At 42.6% G+C, this 22078-nt stretch overlaps 1 protein-coding gene across 1 annotated transcript; it reads left to right on the plus strand.

Moving 5' to 3' along the window:
- Positions 1-1051: 1051 nt before the first annotated feature.
- On the plus strand, positions 1052-19554 carry Cd274 (CD274 molecule). Its single transcript, XM_031390058.1, has 7 exons — positions 1052-1106; positions 5785-5850; positions 6755-7096; positions 13391-13675; positions 15496-15606; positions 17111-17170; positions 18243-19554. Exons 2-7 carry the CDS (start codon positions 5799-5801, stop codon positions 18263-18265), a joined length of 873 nt encoding a protein of 290 aa, XP_031245918.1. The 5' UTR covers positions 1052-1106; positions 5785-5798; the 3' UTR covers positions 18266-19554.
- Positions 19555-22078: the final 2524 nt, after the last annotated feature.

Below are 22078 nucleotides of genomic sequence, written 5' to 3' on the forward strand. Positions count from 1 at the left end.
GCACGGTTTCGAGATGGGAAGTTCTTGAACGGCAAAGCAACTGGTTTCATTATGTCGAGGAACTTTGAGGAAGTCACCAAATCCACGATTTAAAAATATATTTCCTATTATACAGACACACCTACTTTCTAGAATTAAAATGGAGTCGTTTGCCTGTTATTAACTCTATAGGTTGTGTGACTCTATATGTAAAGTTATGTCAAGGCTGTCACATATCCAGGTATCCAGACAGGGCTCGAAAGAAATGGGGTATCGGATGGTTATTTACAAAGGTGTCTGGATTCTGAAGATAACTTCAGACATTTTGCTTCTAAAGCACTCACTGCTCAAGCCTGAAGATTTGAAATTCGGGTCCTCATTACCCACAGTAAAAGCAGAGATGGTCCATATCTGGGACCCCAGTGCTGGCAGCAGAGCAGGGATGGGGATGCCTGGAGCACTCTGGCTGGCTAGTCTAGCCAGCTGCGAGCTCCAGGTTAGGTAAGAGAGACCCTCTTTGAAAAACCAAGGTGGGACCTGTAGAGGAAGACAACCTATGTGACCTCTGGTCTCCACGCAACCCTCCCCTACCCCCACACACACCCTTCCCTCCTCCGGACTACTACTCCAGATTCCACTCCCACCCAAAATACTTAGATTGTTTCCTTCAGGGAACCTGATTTACAAGAAAGCTAATGCGAGTTTCACTTTCACTTTTAGTTTCGTTTTTAAACAGTTTTTGTTTGTTTGTTTGTTTGTCTTTTCCTTTTTAACCATAGGGTCTCAGTAGTAGCCCGATTGCCCTGGAGCCCTCTCTGTAGATCACAAATCCACCTGCCACTGCCTCCGGAGTACTGGAATTAAGGCGAGTGCCACCACATCGGACCCTAGTTTCGTTTTTCTATAAACTATCCTAAAGCTGACTCTAAAGTCATCTGCAGGAAATCCTATGGGATAAGCTTGTCCTCAGAGCTGCTGGGCGGCTTCGATTTCAGAGCCAGAGGAGGTGGGCGAGGTTTTCGCAGTGTGGGCGGGGCTCTGCGCTGGGGATAAGACGAGGAAATCGCCTTCCCCTAGCCTCAAGCCAGGCTGCACCAACTTGTCACCGCCAGTCTCCTCGCCGGCAGGTAGGGAGCATCTTCCGCAGAATTGACTTGACTGGCACTTTAGAGAGCCAGAATGCCTAGACATTTTTTGGATGGAGAGGGGAACACGATGGGTTAGCAGGCAGTAGAGCCCGTTTCCTGGCAAAGTTAAGAACTCAGAATCGGCAATTTTGTGTGCTTTATTTATAGGATCTTAGGGTAAGTAGCTAGATCAGAAGAGATGATGAACTGGTCCTAGCGCGACTTTGTTCGCTAGCAATGACTGGGTAAATCTTTCCACTTGAAGCATCTCCTGAGGTCCCTTCCTTCCTCTGTCAAGGTCCAGAATGCTGGAGCTTAAGATTTTTCTCTATCTGCCCAGAGAACCTAAAGGATTTTTGGAAGAAAATGCCCAAAACAGTTCTTAGACACAGTGACCTTGGCTATGTTAAAGTTTAGGTTGGGGTTGTCATAAGAGGTAAAAGTACAGTGTTCTATTTTTTTAAATCTGAATAAATTATTGCAGGTGCTTTCCTATGAATTACTTAGCCAGTTTTTTTTAATTGCTATATTCCGTTGTGCTGAGTTATTAAAGGGCATCACTCTTCCACTGATGAGTGCACCGGTTAGTTATAGTGTCTTACTACCTCAGTCATCCACTGAGATCATCTGTGTATGTAACTACCTGGAATATAGCTGGTTATTTCATTTAGATGAGCTCTCCTATCTAAATTATGTTTGAGTATCTAAAAGGCTTTTGTATAGAAAAAAACTGAGCATGCATCCCAGAAAGAATCCACAGCTGACGATGACAGTGAGCAGCGGTGTTTAAGGAGAACTTGATACTCTGAAAAGATTCGCCTTTCCCAGCTGAGCAGTATAGGCGGGAGGACATGGCAGTGGTAACATGCCACTCTAAGGAGGGATGGAGGAGGGAGGAATTTGAGCACAGAATTCAGGATCATGAATTCTGAATATGAAAATTGGATAAATTTTCACTCTTTTGAGAAAGGAAGCTTGCATCTGCCCCACCCCCACTCCCCAGGGAAGATAGAGAAGTGGCGTTCCATGATCTTCATCTGGACTTCCCCTGGGACAAACCTATTTCCCCATCTTGAATGAGCGTCATTTCTTTACTTTATACTCTGTTGCTTTGTGAAAGGCTCTCAGCTTTTGTCTGGGAATTTGTGAAAGGTTACAGTTTCTTGCCGGATGGAGAAGATTATCCTGGGCTCTTAGCCCATGTAAGAGGTGCCCGGTTAGAGGTCAAAGACAAGGCTGAATTTCCCCTTTTTAATCTTCTACTGCTCACACCTGCACCCTGAGAGCCAGGGAGGAGAGGATATGATACTGAAGAAGGCGACTATCAGACCTAGCCCATCACCTTTCAGATTTTATATTAAGCTTTTAAACCAGACTCATAGTCAATAGATAAGTGTTCCAACCGAGTCTTCCATCAACACTGGAAAAATTAGGTATAGCCTTCAATGGATGTCATGTACCATGGTGTGACTAGCTAGTACTCGGCTTGGCCATTTCTCCCATGGCCTCATTGCAGCAGCCACTGTGTCTTCACAGGCCTGGATGTCATCCAGCCTCATCTGCTTGGGCAGATGAACTGGAGAGATATGTGCCTAATAATGAGTCATTTGATTTTGCTCTTTTTGTGAATGTCCTTGGTTTGGTTTGGCTTATTTTGGGTTTTGTTGTTTGTTTTTATTTTCATGTTTTTTTGTTGTTGTTTGAGACAGAGTCTCACTATGTAGCCCAGGCTGGCCTCTAACTCTATTTAAACAAATCAAGTTGCATTTTTTCAAGAATTATAAAAAATAATGTCAGTGTTGCATGAAGATGCAATGGTATTAGTTTTCATAGTCATTCTCCCTAGATCACCTGTTCTTTTTAGGGAAATCTATCATACAGGCCTAAACTTGAATCCAACACACAACTGGTTCTTGCCCAAACATTGGCCAAATACACAAATATTTGTGATTTTGAAAAAAGGAACAAAAAGACCCAACACATAACAGTAAAGGAGCTCAATATTAAGAGCCCAATAAATAAAAGACTTGTGGAAATTATGCCATAATCTTCAATTTTAGAAATGGCTATTAAATGTGTAAAACAACTGGGGCTGGAGAGAGAGCTCAGAGGGTTAAAGCACTTACTGCTCTTCTAGGGAACCCAGAGCCATCTGTAACTCCCACCTCAGAGAATTTGACATCCTCTTTTGGCCTCTGAGGGCACTAGGCACACATATGGTCAGCATACATACAAGCATGCAAAACATTCTTTTAAAAACAAAACAGATTTCTTTCTTTATTATTTATACAGGGTTCTGCCTGCATGTACGCCTGAGGGCCAGAGGAGGGCACCAGGCCTCATAGATGGTTGTGAGCCTCCATATGGTTGCTAGGAATTAAACTCAGGACTTTTTGGAAGAGCAGCCAGTGCTCTTAACCTCCGAGTAATCTCTCCAGTCCCAGACAAAACACTCTTAAACATAAAATAAATCAATCTTTAAAAGTGTAGAGGAAAAAGGCTGAAATGGAAACTATTGACAGACGTGCTGAGAGTGGTCACCATTTCTCCAGCTTGGTACTGGTGGGTCATTTTAGTCTGTGTCGTCTCGGGAGGGGGGTGGGGTCTTGGCAGCATCTCCGGCCTCTATTTCATCACGTCGGTAGCAGCTCTTCTCCTCTTCCCAAGCTTTGGCAACCAAATGACTATGTTAGCCAATATTACCAAATGTTCCCTAAAGGAGAATTATGCAAAGTACTTGCATTAGTTTCTGTAACAACAATATCAACAACATCACACCATAAAAATAAAGGTCATTCTCCCTCGGTGTAGATGTTTGATCTCTGTTTCTAGGATCCCTCACAAGAAATTTGGTAGGTGTAATGATTTTTTTCCCTAATAAGTAAAATGTTCAGTCACTCATTTGAAAATTGGACACACAAAAAATGAAAAAAATTATGATTTCTATCTCTCATTTTCTCCCTTTCTTCCTCCCTTTAAAAAAGTATAAATGTGGGCTGGAGAGATGGCTCAGCAGTTAAGAGCACTGGCTGCTCTCCCAGAGGTCCTGAGTTGAATTCCCAGCAACCACATGGTGGCTCACAACTATTTGTAATGGGATCTGAAGTCCTCTTCCGGTGTGTCTGAAGATAATGACAGTGTACTCACATACATAAAAATAAGTAAATAAATCTTTTTCAGAAAAGAACTTACCTGTCCTCCCTATAAAAGGCACAATTACCTTTGCAGATGATCACTGTCAGGCAGTGTCTTCAAGAGGGCTGGGGTGTTCGGTAACACTAGTAAATTTTTGTTTATATGCTGCCCTCTGAGCTCCTTCCTACTTCTCTGCAAACTCATTCCCTACACATGTATTAAAGTCTGTCCCTCACAGCAGTTTGAGGATACGCAGTTTTATTAGCTGATACATCGGGTATTTCAAGTCTGGGATTATTGTTAGCTGTGTCATCCCTGTTACATATGAGTATATTTTTTCTAGGATGAATTTCCAGGACAGGAATAGAGAGATCATATGACATACAGAGTTAAAGTTTTGACCTTTAAGAAGCTATACAATTTCACATCCTTACCAATAAAGGTCAAAAAATCCTGTCTGCCTGTATCTTCACTAACACTACCTATGAGGAATCTATAATTTTGATAGAGCAGAAGGTCCAAATGTTACCCCAGATTTTCCATGTACTTTCTTATCGAGAGCATTCTTTCCAACTTTATTTATTATTCTTTGAGCTATGTGAGACTCTCATTCATTTTCCTCTTGATCAATGTATAGTCTTCTCACTGAGTTTTAGAGAGAGTGTCAGAAGCCTTACTGTAGGCTATCAGATAGACACACGGGTCAGAGAGACAGTAAGGAAAGACTGACTCTCCCAGGAAAGTTGTAAACACATGAATGACACGGAAGAGAAAGATGTTAATGATTAGATTGGCTAGAATGTAGTATTCACCTTTAACTACACTCTTTAGACATTGGTTTCAAGGAAGAATGGCTTCAGTTGCCTGCCCTCTGCTTCTGCAGTGCCCCAAACAGAGCCAGACTCAGAAAAGATAGTGTTTGCTGAGTGAGTTAGGAAAACATTCAGCAGAGGAGAGACTAGGATTCAGCAGTTGTCCGGAAACATCCACACCTTAGAGTAAACGGGCGGGATGGAAATCTCCTTCCTTCCCACACCTGTTTCCGCTGTACTCTCTTTACTGGGGAAAGGAGTTATAATTTGGAACAGAGGTGTGATTTTTAAGGGGGGAAGAGAAGCGTTGAAAAGTGATAGTGAAAACTGGATGTTCTTTGCTTTGAAGTTTTGCCTAAAGCAGGTTTTAGTTTTCAAATATGTTTCAGTGTTGAAAAACGCATGACAGAGCTGGGGGAGTTGGTAAGTCCTTGGCTGATTTTGAATGTACATTATCAATCTGGGGTGGCTTATAACTCAGTGTAAAGATCTCATCACGTCATACTGACTTATTTTCAGTTGGTTCTACATGGCTTTGAGTTACAAAATGAAAAGCACTGAACTTTGAACCGTGCATCTGTGTTCCCACACTTGCTTCAGTTATACCTGGCTCGTCTGTGCTTTCCGGACTGGCCTTTAAGGGCTTATTCATATATTAAGACACATCTACTAGTGTCTCGTTGCTCAACTATTGAATTAAGCAGACCTCTCTCTGTGTCTCCCCTTACTAGATAATTCCTAAAACATGAGGATATTTGCTGTCATTTTATTCACAGCCTGCTGTCACTTGCTTCGGGGTAAGTCACCAAATCTTTTCAGTGGGTTCGATATTTTCAATATTTTAACCATGAGTTAAAAATGGAAGTAATTTGTGGTGTGTGTGTGTGTGTGTAGAGGGGATATGTGTGTACATGCATTTGCTAGGCACACATGTGGAGGTCAAAGGATAACCTAGAGCTTAGTCCTCACCTTCCACCTTGTTTATGACAAGGTCTCTTATTTGTTGTTCATTGTTGAGTACTGTAGGCCAGCTGGCTCAAAATCTTCTGAGGGCTCTCCTGTCTCCACCTCCCAGTCCACTGAGATTGTAGGCACATGCTACTGCACCTGGCTTCTACCTGAGCTCTGGGGATTTGAACTCGGGTCCATGTGTTGCACAGCAAGTCGCTTACTTCCTGAGCGATCACTCCATCCCCTAAGATAATTCAAAGGAATATACTTGGCTTATACAAAGCGCATTCTGGTTTTTCTTCTTCACAAGTAAGTTGCTTGTAGAGGATGAAGGGAAATTCTGGAGCTGTGGGTGTGGCTTAGTAGTAGAACACTTGGCTGGTGTAAACAAAGCTCTGGATGCAATCCCAGCACCAGAAACGAATGAATGAACAACAACCCCACCTCAGGGTATGAATATAAAAATACAGGTAATACGGAACTAACAGGTGATCCGTTTCCTATGAATAACTACTGAGAATTCCCAGGGAGATGCCCCACTGATAATATACTTTTATTTATCGATTCCTTTTAAACAAGGCTGGGAATATATTATCTAGATCACTTGCGTTCCCCTCATGAAGTTTTTTTAAAAAGAATTTTAGTGTTCCTGGGATTTACTGGATAAAGGGATGGTAACCCTTTACCCATTTTTTCAAATGTGTTTGGAGGAGTTTTCTGTCTTCTGAGGGCGGATCCTTTCCTTTTCAGCATTTACCATCACGGCTCCAAAGGACTTGTACGTGGTGGAGCATGGCAGCAACATCACGATGGAGTGCAGATTCCCAGTAGACAGGGCGCTGGACCTGTTTGCGTTAGTGGTGTACTGGGAGAAGGAGGACAAGCAAGTTATTCAGTTTGTGATGGGGGAGGAGGACCTGAAGCCTCAGCACAGTAGCTTCAGGGGGCGAGCCTCGCTGCCAAAGGACCAGCTTCTGAAGGGAAATGCTGTGCTTCAGATTACAAACGTCAAGCTGCAGGACGCAGGCGTTTACTGCTGCATGATCAGCTATGGTGGTGCGGACTACAAGCGAATCACGTTGAAAGTCAATGGTAAGAATTGCCCTGGATGAGGAAGGCTTCATCTTTATTTAAAACAGCTCCCTAATGTTGAGAGCTCTTCATTCTTGAGAGTTCACACCCACTTCTCACAGAGCAACAGCAGTCTCTTCTTTTTCTCGCTCATTCACTCATTCACACAGTCCACCAGTGAAAGTGCTAGGACTGTGTGTTTGACAATAGAGATTCAGTACCACATAATACACAGCCGTGCTCCGCCGTACTGTGATCTCGCAAAGGTGAAATGCCAGGTGTTTGTTTCTTATCATAAATGCAATATATATAATATATATTACACATATGTGTACATATAACTATGTAATATGCAATAAGATATAATTTAAGTATATATCATATAATATAATGTATAATAATATATATTATAATGTATATTTATATATAATTATATATATATATTGCATTTATGATAAGAAGAAAACACCTGGCATTTCATCTTTGCAAGCTTTCTGAATTACTTGTAAATATATGTACACACACACACACACAGACACAGATTTACAAGTAATTTGGATATCATGGAAAGAAATAGAATCATAAAAATGTCTTTCCTCCCTATGCACCATCTTTTATGGCATAAATATACAGTAACTACTATTTGTACATCCCTCCATAACTTTTTGATTTGATTATTGTTTATATTTATTCTATCAGGCTTAGCACATTTTCTTTCCTTTGAATATCTCCATACAAAATTCAATATATATCATATCATATATCATACAAAGTTTAATATATACATATATACACACATATATACACATACACACATATTATATATAGATACAATATCTAATGTGTATATATATGTGCATATATACCTCTATACCTATCTATCTATCTATTGGTCTCTATCTATCTATCTTATCTATCTATCTATCTATCTATCTATCTATCTATCTATCTATCTATCTATATCTTCTGCTGTAAGGGTCGCTCGCATTCAGATAAACTTAAGGTTAATCTATACAGGATGAGAAATGAAGTGTAGAAGAAGCCATTCTTCTACAGAGATGGTACAGGCTACACTCAGCAGGCAGACATTCACTTTCGGGGCCTGTATCTCAGAGAGTACTGAGCAGGAACTATGAGTGTAAGTTCCTGGATAACGAGCCACAGAAATGTCATCAGGTCACTTGAGTTCAAAGTTCTGGGTTGGAACTAACTAAGGGAAGGGAAACACCTTACTAACCACCCTGCTTTCACCACTGAGTCGCATAGACCTGAGAGCTTCGCTCATCCCAGGCATGCACACAGCCAGTCCAGATGTCCACCAGGACCAGAAATCCCCAAGGCTCTCTTCTTCATATACCTCCCACAGTGGTGCCACTCAAATCAGGTCCCTTTCATAGTCTGCGGAAACTTCTCCCCGATGGACCCTGAGCTGAGCCCTGTCTTCTCCAGGCAGATGGTGCAGATGGTCTGCCTGCTCCTTTTTGGTTTTCATAATACACTTTAAAACCATTTGGCTAGAATCAGATAGTCTCCTTTGATCTTTTAATTCCTAAACTAGTGTAAAGGCCAATATTATAAATGAGAAAAAAAATCACGTTTCTCATAAGGGATCATGATAATTATTAACTCAAAATTATGTAGAGATTAGGAAAAATGTGTCTATTCGGCAGTATATTAATGGGTCTCTGAGGCTGGATCGCTTAGCGCTCCCATGGTTTTGAAGATGTCACCTGTCTTATTTTGTTGCTTGGCTCTAACTTCCATTACCTTTTACTTATGATTCTTCATTTGTGACATTCATGAAAGGAGACTCTGGATACGGTTGTTAATATCTTGAGCACGTGTTAGGACATCAGTAAATATGAGGCTCCTGTTTTGTTCCAAGGCATTAAAAGAAATTGTGAAGCAGGAAGGCCTTGAGCAATCAAGTTTGCTGAATCTGGGGCCGAGGACGGAGCTCAATGCAGGCAGACGGAAAGAAGGAAACAGTGTACGTCTCTGGGACAAGAGGTCAAGAGGTCTCTCGTGGCTTGTTAGGAGTAGGTGACTTTGTGGTAAGGGGGAATTTACTCTAGATTATCTGCTCCGTGATACCTCACCGACAGCCTTCTGGAGCGGATGGCTTCCCCCTGGAGAGATCTTTGATGAGACTGGAAGGCCTGCTTGACTGTCTTGTTTTCTTTTAGAAATTACTATGTTGGCATTTGACTCCCAGTTCATCTTGCCATTTGCACGCAGGTTAGCCAGTCTAGACCAAGAATCTGAACCTTGGCTGTGGTGGGTGTTGGGGCTCAAATCTGTAATCCCAGCTATGTGGGAGGCTGAGGCAGGAGAATCACACAATGAGGGCTTGTTTGCGCTATGAACATATAGCAGGTTCAAGAGCAGCCTGGGCAATTTAGCAAGATCCTTTCTCAAATAAATAAATAAATAAATAAATAAATAAATAAATAAATAAAATTAAAATAGGAACAGGACTGAGGACATGCTCAGTGGTAGACCACTTGCCCAGAATGTACAGGACCCTGGTTTCCGTTTCCAGCACCATGGTGGCTGGCATGTAAGAGCTTTCCATGTCAAGGAAGTTGAACTCCTGAATTATGCAAATGATTTCACAGCAAGGCTGCCCCTGTCTTTTTCCCATTAGGGCAAGTGTGTGGTGGGGAAGCTTCCCTACAGGGAGTTCACTCACCATGGGGTTTTAAAGGTGAAGCATTTCAAAACTGAAATCTGAAAGAGTGTAGTTTTGGATTAACTCAGTTTTTATTATCTCTTTGGATACTGTTATACCTTCAAAGGTTTACAGAAGGCCCTCAGGCATCTGGCTTTTAATTGAAAATATTCAGCTCTAATCACTGAACTTTTTTTTTTTTTTTTTTTTGGTTTTTCAAGACAGGGTTTCTCTGTGTTGTCCTGGCTGTCCTGGAACTCACTCTGTAGACCAGGCTGGCCTCGAACTCAGAAATCCACTTGCCTCTGCCTCCCAAGCACTGGGATTAAAGGCGTGCACTACCATCGCCCAGTTAATCACTGAAATTAATATCAGAAAAGAGTGAGGTGCCCAGTTAGTAGTTCCTGGACTGTAGATGGTACCAAGCAGCTGTAAGAAACACTTTCATCACATGGTTCAACAACTGATTGCCCTGGCTCCCCAGACCCTCCAGCCTTGTTTAAATCTTTTTTCTATCATCTATTCCTATCTAAGATGTCTCAGCATATCATGTTGATTGCCTCTTTCCTTCTCTTGAACACAAGCTCTAGGGTTTGGGGTTTGGTCGGTTTAGTTGTACTCGTTGGCCTTGACATATAATGAAGTTCCAGTGTAATAAGAAAAGAAAAGAAAACCATGTTTGCTGAAGGAATGGTTTAAAAAATAAACGATTAGCTTAAAATGTTTGCTATACAAACAGGTTTGAATCTGGGAGATTTTAGAATGCTCCTCATGAGCTGTGGGAACTTTAAGACACACTGATTTACATCAGTGATGAAAATGGGAAGAGACGGCTGTGCTCACGGTCCTACTAATTTGCCTAGCAACAGCAGGGGTAGCTGTTATAATTAACACTCACAGAACACCTAATATGTGTAAGGTCATGCCCTGGGCTTCTTGCTCATATGGATTCATTTAATCTTTAACATGACTCTTTGGGGGAGGCACTTGCTTATGACCATGGTTTGGTTTTTTTTTTTTTTTCTTTTCTTTTTTTCCTATTGACTATCTTTCAAACCTGAATGTGTCTTTCCATAGGTGGCATCTTAGATTCAATGGTACGTAGCTTTGCTGTTCTCATTTTCAAGCATTAAAATTTTGAGGGCCACTGGGCAGTGGTGGCACATGGCTTTACTCCCAGCGTTTAGGAGGCAGAGGCAGGTGTTTTTCTGAGTTCAAGGCCAGCCTGGTCTACAGAGTGAGTACCAGGACAGCCAGAGCTACACAGAGAAACCCTGTTTCAAAATAAAAAAAAATTTTTTTGAGGGTCAAAGAAATAAGGCAATTTACCTAAATTCCACCCCAATACAATTATGCATCCAGGTTCTGAACCTAACTAGCCCATCTTTAAAATCTATGCCCTTCCTAACCTTGCTTTGTTGTCTATCTTTGTACCTCTGGAGTGTGTATCAAGATATAGAATGGCTTTAAAGAGATTTGAACTGTTCCTTTATTTTTTTTAAAAGATTTATTTTATTTATTTTATGTGTATGAGTACGTACATCATGTGTGTAGCTTCTGGGAATTGAACTCAGGACCTCTGCCAGTCCCACTTGCTTCAGCCCAATTCACTGTAGCAGTCTTCAGACACACCAGAAGAGGATGTCAGATTTCATTACCGGTAGTTGTGGGTCACCATGTGGATGCTGGGTTCTGAACTCAGGACCTTTGGAAGAGCACTCAGTGCTCTAACCCGCTGAGCCATCTCGCCAGCCCCCTGTTCCTGTTTTTGATCACAGTGGTAACATAGTGTTCTGGAGCTAAACCAGAGGTTTGAAAACAAACAGAACTTGTCACTCTGTCTTTGAGGTGTTACAAACTTGCATGAGATTATAAAGGATATATTTGGTGCCAATATATATATATATAGCTTGTATTATAAGAAATTATTATTGTGAGGATCAAAAGGAAATAACTCACAGATACATGTGTTTGATTCAATCTAACACATGATACATTCTGAAAATGTACAAAAAAGATAATCAAAAGAAGAAACAAATGAAACAAAGAATATTTGCTAATTCTGACAACTCAGGATCAGTATGTTAAGATGAAACTCATTGTCAACAAATGGAGATGGTCTCAATCATCTTGAAGCTTATTTTAGCCAATGCTTGATCACATCCAACTCAATATCCATTTTTAATGTCCGAAAGCGGCTGGTAAAGTCACTCCTGACATTTTGTTCTGCTCTGTGTTGAATTGTTAGCTTTATCTTTGATCCTCAGTTTCTTTAAAAAGACTTTGTGATATGCTTATTTTTAAAGATAGTGAATTCAATTAAAGATAGACAAGAGGGATGGGTCTATAGCTCAGATGGTAGAGTTCTTGCCTGCCATTCATGAAGTTTTGGTTCGATCCCCAGCACAGCATAAAACCACATGCAATGGCACACAGTTACCTGTAACCCCAGCACTCAGTAGGTAGAGGCAGATTATCTTTGACTACACAGCAAGTTTAAGGCTAGCCTGGTCTACATGCAACTCTTCCTCAAAAGCAAAACAAAACAAAAATAGACAGGAGAATCGAAAAAATCTGTAGTAACCCAAATATGAATCAATGCCAGCCCCTATTCTTGTGACAGTCAGACTCTGACAGCCATCAGTGTTTATGAGGCATAAATAATTTAACAGATCCTATAGCAAAGGTGCAAAATTCTGGTGTTTCCTGCCTGTGTCCTCATACATACCCTCACTTAGAGACAGAGGCTGTGGAGGTTTAGTCAGCTGTGGATGAAGCCACCCATCAGCTGCTCACCATGGTCTTCTAAATGAAGCACAGCTCTCCTTCCATCAGCACCTGTGAAAACAAAAATGGAAAGCAAATCTTTCACTCGGAATGTTTTATCATTGACAGTGATTTTAAATTTAAACCATTAATTTCCCAGAAAAATTAAGTCATGGGCCATGTGGCGTAGACCCTATTGTGGTGACATTATTTCCTGAAGTGCCTGTTTAATAATGTATAGTGGTCTCATCTTCAATTGTTCTTGAATGTGATAAATACAAGACTGAGCAAGTGTTCATCAAAGCTGTTACTTGACATTGTAATTATACATATTTTACTGGTGGTTGCTTTCTTGGTTCATGGGCAACCAAACACCTTTTTTCATATAGCTTTGCTTTGTCTTAGCTACTCTGTGTCACTTTTCTGTGAAATTATCATATTACAAGGCTCTTATTACGTCTTTGGTAATGGAGTAGGGACCTAAGCCTGTATCCTGGGCGCTCTACGGCTCACTAAAGAGTCATTAAGTAGGACAATGATTGCTAAAGAAATAGATACGTTTTATTTATATTTAGGTAGAAAGACCTGTGGTTTCTAGATAATAGTTTACTTAATTTAGTTGGTACATTTCATTTTCACTCAATAAACACTCTAATTTTCAACAACGAGGTTGTTCCTGAAGCCCAAACATGGCCCAGATTTGAACAGAAAACCTGAGGCACACTAACACCCACTCCCTGCTGCCAAAACAGCAGAGGGGGAGACATATTTCTCCAATAACCAGCCCACGTCGATGCTCTTGGTAAGCAGATGCCACAAAAGCCACATGTCTAACCCTAAGATGGGAGAGCCCTGACCTCTCTTTTCTTCTGACTTAGCCCCGTACCGCAAAATCAACCAAAGAATTTCCGTGGATCCAGCCACTTCTGAGCATGAACTAATCTGTCAGGCTGAGGGCTACCCAGAAGCCGAAGTAGTCTGGACAAATGGTGACCGCCAGTCCCTGAGGGGGAAGAGAACTGTCACCACTTCCCAGACAGAGGAGAGGCTTCTCAATGTGACCAGCAGTCTAAGGGTCAACGCCACGGCTAATGATGTCTTCTACTGCACTTTTTGGATATCTCAGTCAGGGGAAAACCACACAGCTGAGCTGATCATCCCAGGTGAGTTGACTAACTCAGTCCCCGGACTCCTAGCACAATGGCCGTCTGTCATAGTCAGTTAGCAGTTGTTGGCTGAGTGTATGAGTACATTGCACTTATATTTGCTAGATGTATTCTGTTTCCTCTTTCTCTTGCATGCAAGCCATGATGCTGCTTGACAAACATTCAGCATGAATTAAGTATTTGCTCCTGATAGACTGGTTGTTAGTCGTCTAGCGTTTGTAGATGAATAGGACATAAGTCACCATGCTCCAGGAAACAGGTGACAGTTGCATATAGGAAATGCTCTTGTAACTGGGGCACCACAGAAGACCTGAGAGCAAGACTCTGCTTGTGCTCCTGGAATGCAAACCTTGTCACATCAAAGCTGCCCTCTTGCCTCCAGGCCTGCTGTAGTAGGAAGCAAACGCATTGGGGTTTTTTGTATCTTAGACTCAACAGGAAGGATCCTTTCCTCCCATACTCCTCTTCAGGGCACTCTCTGATACTTCGGCTCCAGGAAGTCTGCCTGTGTATAGAACACGAGGCTGGTGTTCTATTAGCAACCTACTAGCTGGGTTGTTAAATCACTAGGCAAGGGTATTGTAGGGACAGAACAAGCTGTAGAGAATGAGTGTAGGAAAATCGTTTGAGAATTCAGCTGTGGCTTAAATCAATTACCTTACGGGAGTAGAGGGCATGAGAGACAGTCTAGCGAGAGGCTCAGAGCATTAGAAGAATGTAAACCCAGAGGTACTGTGAGGAGAACTGCTTCTGCCTCCATCCACGCCCCAATGTACGTCAGCAGTACGCTGATGTTTAGAGATGGCCATGTGAAGTTTGGAGAAGATAAGTAAAACTGCATTAAAAAGTCAACCAATATGAAAAATACAGCCCAGGCTGGGCTTGGAGCCAAAAGGAGCACACACACAAAAAAGAAGACACTCTAACTGGAATTGGACTTTTTCATAAAAGCTATATTGCTGGTTTCCTGCCATTATATGTTTTATGAGTCTGGAGATGTAGCTCAGTTGGGAAAATACTTGCCTAGCATCCACAAAGATGTGACCCCAGCACCATATAAACTTGGTTTATATAGGGCTCACCTATAGTCTAAACACTTGGGCGGTGGAAACAGGAAGATCAGAAGTTCAAGGTCATCCTCAGCTATGTAGCAAGTTGAAGGCCAGTATGGAGTGACTACAAGAGACCCTGCCTCAAAGACAAAACAAACCATTCTGATTGTTTCTTCTCATCTGTAACTTGGGTTCATAGTGGGACCAAATAGGAGCCGAGTTATGACAGGAGATGGGAGTTAGCAATCCCAGAGCATCCCAGAGCCATGGGACCCACTTGTCTCTTTCTCAAAACTCCAGAGAAACAGGGAGAAGCCAATGATTAGAGTGCCCAAGAGTTTCAAACATGGAAGAAAAACAACCTGCACTGGTCCCTGGTCTTAACCACAGGTGTGGGAGACAGGAGCGGCTTAACAGTGCCCCTGCTTCCCCGTGTTCTAGAGCTGTCCTTCCACACCAAGGCAGCTGTTAGTGTTTATGTTAAAGTGTGCACAAGGGAGTTACTGCATTAAGGTTACCAGTCAATATCACAGTCACTTTCTGTGGCACTCTGCTAAGCATGTCACAGGCCTGGAATTCTACTTCTCTGGGCTGCTCCCAGTTTCTTAGGAGACCTGTCTTCTCCTTCCAATCCTTACCCGGCCACTAACCTTTCAGTAATTAAGATCACCCTAAGACCAAACTGTATTTCAGGAGTGATTCTGCTCCTGACTATTTCCCAGCAAAGCGTTACCTTCTGTCAGCTTCTCTTTATTCTTCTTTCAGAACCACCTGAAGTACATCTCCCACACAACAGGACTCACTGGGTGCTTCTGGTATCCGTCCTGTTGTTCTTCCTTGTAGTGCCTGGGGTCCTCTTCTGCTTGAGAAAACAAGGTATTTCCTCCATTGTTGTACCGCCCGCAAGGAAGTGCACGAGGGTCCTTCACCATGAAGGGACAATTGAGCGGGCAATACCAGAGATGGTACTACCCTGACTGGACGAGAGCAGCCTCACATCGCAGGGTGCAGTCCCTCCCTGCATGCTAGCAGAGCCTCACCAGGATACACTGACTGGAGAGGCGTTGCCTTCCACTCTCTGGGCTAGCTTTCAGTTACACAGAGTGAGTTTTAGCAGTGACACTGGTGTATTGAGTCTTCCTTAAGTCCTGCTTCCATTGTTGTTCTGTGACATCTCTTACCTTGGAGTCTGTGGTGTTGGACCCTGTTGTCATGTGGAGAGGTATCAGTTGGACCAGGGCTTAAGGAAGCTAAGGGACTGAGCTTTCAAGGGGGCCCTGTGAGGTTCACTGTTCAGTGGTTCACAGTAAAGCTGGGCACGAAAGTTTGGACAAGGAAAACACTCTTAATAGGAATGGGAGGTAAGGGGCGGGGGATGGGTACCAGTGGAGGCTGAAGAAGAAAGCCATAATGGAGGCTGAAAGAGAAAGCCATAAGGTTCCTTCTTATGGGCTCTGAAGACAGAGCACTGTGGTGCCTGTTAGTCTCAGTTGAACTCAAGTCTTGTATTCCTTGCAACATCCTACTGAGCTGGGTTCTGGGTACCCAAAGTGGGAAAAACACTTCTATCTAAAAAGAGCTGTGGTATCTTTACCACAAAGCATTTTTTTGGGGGGCAAGATTTCTGAAGACAAAATGACGTAATTTTAAAAATAATTTCCATGTATTTATTTCAGTACTTACCCATACGAATAACTGAGATCTAAGAAAATGAATATATTCAAATAATGCCTTCCCATTGTAAGATGACTTAGAGTAAACATTTTCACCAATACTTTGAAATGCATACCGAGTGAGCCAGTGATGTATGGACTTGCCTGAAGCCAAATAGGGAAATAGAATATGGGAAGGAACCTCGATCGTCAGAGAGGAATTCCCCATCGCCCTTTTGGAGGGCAAGTGTATGGGGAAAAAGTGTTGTAATTGAGGAGGTAACAACCAGCTACTTCCAAAGAATAAGCCCTGAGCAGAACCAAGAGAGTTGCCAGGATGTGAGGATTAAGCTTTAGTGACACATCTGGACTAGGGCTAGCCTGGGACTTGCACAAGGAAGCAATCGTTGCCAAATGCCATCTGGAACGATTGGTTGAGGATGAGAAAAGCAGAGAATCAGCAAGATAATAAGATTAGCTCAGGATGTGTGCCATCTCTGAGGGAAGTGTGGAAGACAAAGTAGACATTCCTAAAAACCATCTGAGAATGAAAGTATGTGCCCGAAATTGTTGAATAATTAACTTCGTGGTGCCAGGTTCACAGGCTAAAAGCCTGGTGATTAAGGATTGATCGGTGTCTCCTGATAACCTTATGTTGAAAATGGAGTCCCTGTGGGTTGTAGCAGCATCTGGCTATAAGAGATTAAGGTTGATTTCTTCCTCTTTAGTGAGAATGCTAGATGTGGAAAAATGTGGCATCGAAGATAAAAACTCAAAGAACCGAAATGGTAAGTGTGAGTGACAGAAGGAAGGGGCAAACTGAGGGAATGCGTGGGACAGAGCAACCAAGCATGGTCCTGTAGGGTTGCAGTTCCTGTGATCTGTAGGCTGAGGCAAGAGGATAAGGAGTTGCAGGCCAGCAACCACACAGGAAAAAAATAAATAAATAAAAGCAAAGCGAAAGGAAAAACAGAAAAAGCTACTGTTAACAAGAGAAATCTGCTGGTCGTGATCTCCTCTCCTTTCAAAGGAGGCTGTTTATTGGGGCTGCTGGCTCCTCTGTCTAAGAATTTCCACATCTGAGGAAATTCTGGGTTTGCTGCTGCTGCTGCTGCTGCGGCTGTGTAGTAGCCCTGCAACCAGGGACACTGCTGACTTACTTGAATGGCAATTAAGCAAATGATTCTGCTGTGTGGTTAGCTGTTAACTGTTTCATGTGTGCGATATGGCATTTCATTTCATCACCCGGCCCAGAAACAATCAGATAAATATGCAAATCATCTCTATTGTATAGTAGAGACAGCAGAGCTGAGAAGATAATGTGAGGCGCTTCAGAACACACAGACTTACCACACAGATGTTCGTTCTTATGCTACGAGCTTCAGTTTATTCTGCTACTAATGTCTATATTTATTAGAGGAGAAGACTCTGAACCAGCCAACTGAACTATTTTTCTTAATAAGTTATAGTGTTTTGTAATTCATCTTAATGTTGTTAGAAACCAACCACTAAGCCCAGGATTAAAGTGGTTTGACTAAGTTGGGCAGACCCAAGCAGGTTCCCTCATGCACATTACCATTTATACTGCTGAGTCACCCTGAGGAACCAGTTTGCTCAGGACTGAGGATTTCTAAGCCCTGCACACTTTCCATTTTAAAACCAGGGCAGTGCTCTGCAAGCAAGTAGTCATCCTTCATCATGTGAGGGTAGTCAGACGTGGGCAGAACTTATCTTTGTCTACTGCAGCGTTATTATATGCTCTAGCAAACATCAGATCTGTTTGTCTTACATATCATATGCTTCCCCCCCCCCATGTATCCCCTGACCCTATGAAATTATTATACTATGATCACTCTCCAGATACACAATTCGAGGAAACGTAAGAAGTGTTGAACCCTCTGATTGTCGAGGCAGGATTGACGGCTTGTGGTCTGTGAAAGGAAGGGCCCATGAGACATGGGTCCAAGGACTCAAAATGGAACCTGAGAAGAGAAAGGAACCGGGAGAGAGAGAAAGTGTTGGAAGAGGAGCCTGGAGCAAAGGACATTTCTGCAGGAGGCACTGCTAAGCATTGCCCATCAATCATCTTGGGGAATGGGTTGAGGGTTCCTGACTTAACAGCTGGTCCTTGCACAGTGACCTTTTCCTCTGCCCAGTGCCTGGATGAGGATGGAGTCACGAGTGTTGAAGTATGAGTGCCTTCTATTAATTTTGAGTCTTCAATTAATTATTGTGTGTTCTTGCTGTGGATGTGTGGTTATGACTGGTGAATTCTGAAGACATAATAGATGTTAAAATGTAGTCACCAAACTCAACTGCTGCTTAGCATCCCCCGTAACTACTGGTACAAGCAGGGAGAGTGGAGGTCATATGGTTGGTTTGACAGACTCTTGCTGTCTGACTTGAATAATCTTTATTTTCAGTCCTTAAGGCTCTGCAGTAGTAGTTGTTCTGTATCAGCTTTATAGGTGTTGCGTACAATACTCGAACATCTTATCTCATCGCCATAGCAACCCTCGTCACCATAGCAACAGCTAACCTCTGTTATACTCACTTCATGGTCAAGAAGCTAAGCAACTAAGTCACTTGCCCACAGAGTAACAGCTCTCAGGTTTCTGTTCTTCAGCCACTGTCCTTTCAGGATAGAATTTGTAACTAAGAAATTAATTTAAAAACTGCTTATTGAGTAGCATTGTATATCACACTATGCCTCATGCACTGTGCTAGCCTCTGAGCATAGAGATGGATGCCAGAGTACCGGGCAGATATGCTTATGTGTGTTCAATACTCGAAGCAATGTTCATTAACAAGGAGTCTGCATTTTAAAGACACTGGGAAGTAACTCTCCAGTTCGTTGTCTAGCATTATATTTACCTCTGATTTGTTATCCTTGCCATACAATCTCATGTTCTCCATGATGTGTCTAGTCTTGTTGAATAGTTCCTTTTTTTAAAATTTTTTTTATTTAAATGATATTGACATCTGAGGAGATAGCTCAGTTGGTAAAATACTTTCCTCACAAATGTGAAACCCTGAGTCTTAGCCCCAGAGATTGTTTTTGCACATATATTTTCCCAAAGACAGTTTATATATAGAAATATATGTTAAAGTGTCTGTCTGTCTGTCTGTCTATATATCTGTGTGTCCATCTGTCTGTCTATCTATGTATCTATCTATGTATCTATCTATCTATCTATCTATCTATCTATCTATCTATCCATCCATCCATCAATCATCCATCCATCCATCCATCCATCCATCCCTAAATGGTAGCTCACTGTGTGTTCATTTTCTGTGCACTTTGCCCTTTTTATTTAATGTGTCGATACTTATGCTGCTTCCAGAACTGATCGAAAGATCCAAACAGGGAGCTATCTTTGTTTCTAGGTTTTCTTTCCAATCCCTCCACGCACATCTCACATTGTCTAGGCCAGACACCTTGTCTGCTGCCTGTATCTGTAGACACCATGTACAAAGCATGTACTCACCGAGTTTGTGTTTGGCTTGCTCTGTGTCTGCTCAAAGGGAGACCATGAGTTCCCAGGGTACACTGAGTCGACCTAGCTTCCCAGGGTACACTGAGTCAACCTAGCACCAAGGCGGAGCCTTATTTGTATCTCCAAGGCAGAAGCAGATCTGGGGCTATTTTTGTTTCTACCTTGACTTCTTTTCTCAAACACACATGCTCTACTTGTTCGTCGCAGGTTCTCCATGGAAATGTCAGTATTACTCCTTGGCTGCTGGCTGCCCTGGGACAGGCCACTAGCTCTGTGTGAACCCTTGAAGGTCACTGCCTCTCCTCACAGGGAAGACACTAAGACATTTCCCTGTTACCTAGAGGTTTTGAAAGTCAGTGTTCTTTTGGGGGAGGAGAGGAGGAGGAACCTAGAATGTTCTTACAGTTTTGTTTTGTCACATGTCAAGACGGAAGAAACAGACTGGACTATGCAGTGAGATCCTGTCTCAAAGGAAAGGCTGGAGTGTCAGAACCCCCAGCAGAAGCCCCTCTGTCACCTGTTCACACAAGCTTTTTGATGATTCTCATGTTAATGTCTTGTTTGTACGAAGTTTAAGAAAAGAACTGGTTGGGCAACACATTCTATTTATTCATTTTATTTGAAATCTTAATATCATCTCACGGTATTGGATTGGTATGGCACTTTATTCTTTGGTGTTGTGTATAACCATAAATGGAAATTTTATTTTGCATCTGATTGTCATATTGCATTAATTTAATAAGATATTTGTATTTATTAAATATTTGGTTTCTTCTTCTTTTTTTTAATTCCTCCCCCTTAGCCCCTTCCCGTCTCCTCAGAGAAAGGGAAGCCCCCTTGGTACCACCTGACCCTGGGATATTCAGTTGTAGTAGGCCTAAGCACATCCTCTCCCACTGAGGCCTAACCAGGAAGTCCACTTAGGAGAAGGGGATTCAATGGCAGGCAACAGAATCAGAGAAGACCTCCGCTCCACCTGTTAAGGGGACCCATATGAAGGCCAAGCTACACATCTTTTATGACTATGTAGGGCGTCCAGGTCTAGCCCCTGCATGCTCTTTGTTTGGTAGTTCAGTTCTGTGAGCCTCCATGGGCCCAGGTTAGTTAACTCCGTAGGTCTTCTTATGGTGTCTTTGACCACTTTGGCTCATTCAGTTCTATCCCTGACTTCCACGAGACTCCTCCAGTACCACCTGATGTTTAGCTGTGGGTCTCTGCATCTGTTTCCATCCGCTGTCAGATGAAGCTTCTCAGGAGAGTTATGCTAGGTTCTGTCTGGATATTCCTTGTGTGACCAGCTTGGTGAGGACAGCAGAGGGGTGGCTGGACAATGGACAGTGGAGCTTGGGGACAGCACACAGCTAGCTCAGGGCAGCTGGGATTTGTTCATTTGTTTGTTTTCTTAATCAAATCATTCCAAGTTAAACCTCCAGTGGAAAAAAATCCCACAGAATATCTGCATTCCTGGTTTTATTCTTTTTTTTCCACACAACTTTTATGTTTATATAGCATGCTGTTGAATCCTGAATGATGAATATTATCAAAATAACTTATTTAAAGAATTTATTAGGAGCTGGAGAGAGCTCAGTGGAAGAGCACTTGCTGCTCTTACGGAGTACACAGGTTCGGTTCATAACATTCAAATGATTACTCACAACCACTTTCCAGGCACTCAAGCCAATCCAGTGTTCTCTTCTGGCCTCCAAGGGTACTGCATGCACATGGTATCTATTCATACAAGCAGGCAAAACCTGCAAACCCATAAATAGAAAGAGATAGACCATGTCCAGGGTCAGAGGTGAGGAGGACACAACATCTGTCCCAACAGCGGGAGTAACTGGGACCAGTGGGACCAGGCGCACAGGAACTCCACCAGCCCAGTGGCTCAGGCTTCTTCCAGTCTGTTTGGACTGGTGCTCTGAGCAGACCTTGGGCGCAAATTCCGCAGCCAGTCCCACAACACCCAGAGGAAGCTCCACTCTCAATCGTTCTAACATGCCCAGGATCAGAGGTGAGGAGGACACAACATCTGCCCCAACACTGGGAATAACTGGGACCACCAGGACCCAGGCACACAGGAACTCTGCCAGCCCAGTGGCTCAGTTGCTTCTGGGTCTGTCTAGGCCAGCCGGTGCCCTGAGCAGACATTGGGTGCAAACTCTGCAGTCATTCCCAAAACACCCAGAGGAAGCTCCACTC

This window comes from Mastomys coucha, unplaced genomic scaffold (genome assembly GCF_008632895.1).
Source record: "Mastomys coucha isolate ucsf_1 unplaced genomic scaffold, UCSF_Mcou_1 pScaffold21, whole genome shotgun sequence".
Lineage (NCBI taxonomy): Eukaryota > Metazoa > Chordata > Mammalia > Rodentia > Muridae > Mastomys > Mastomys coucha.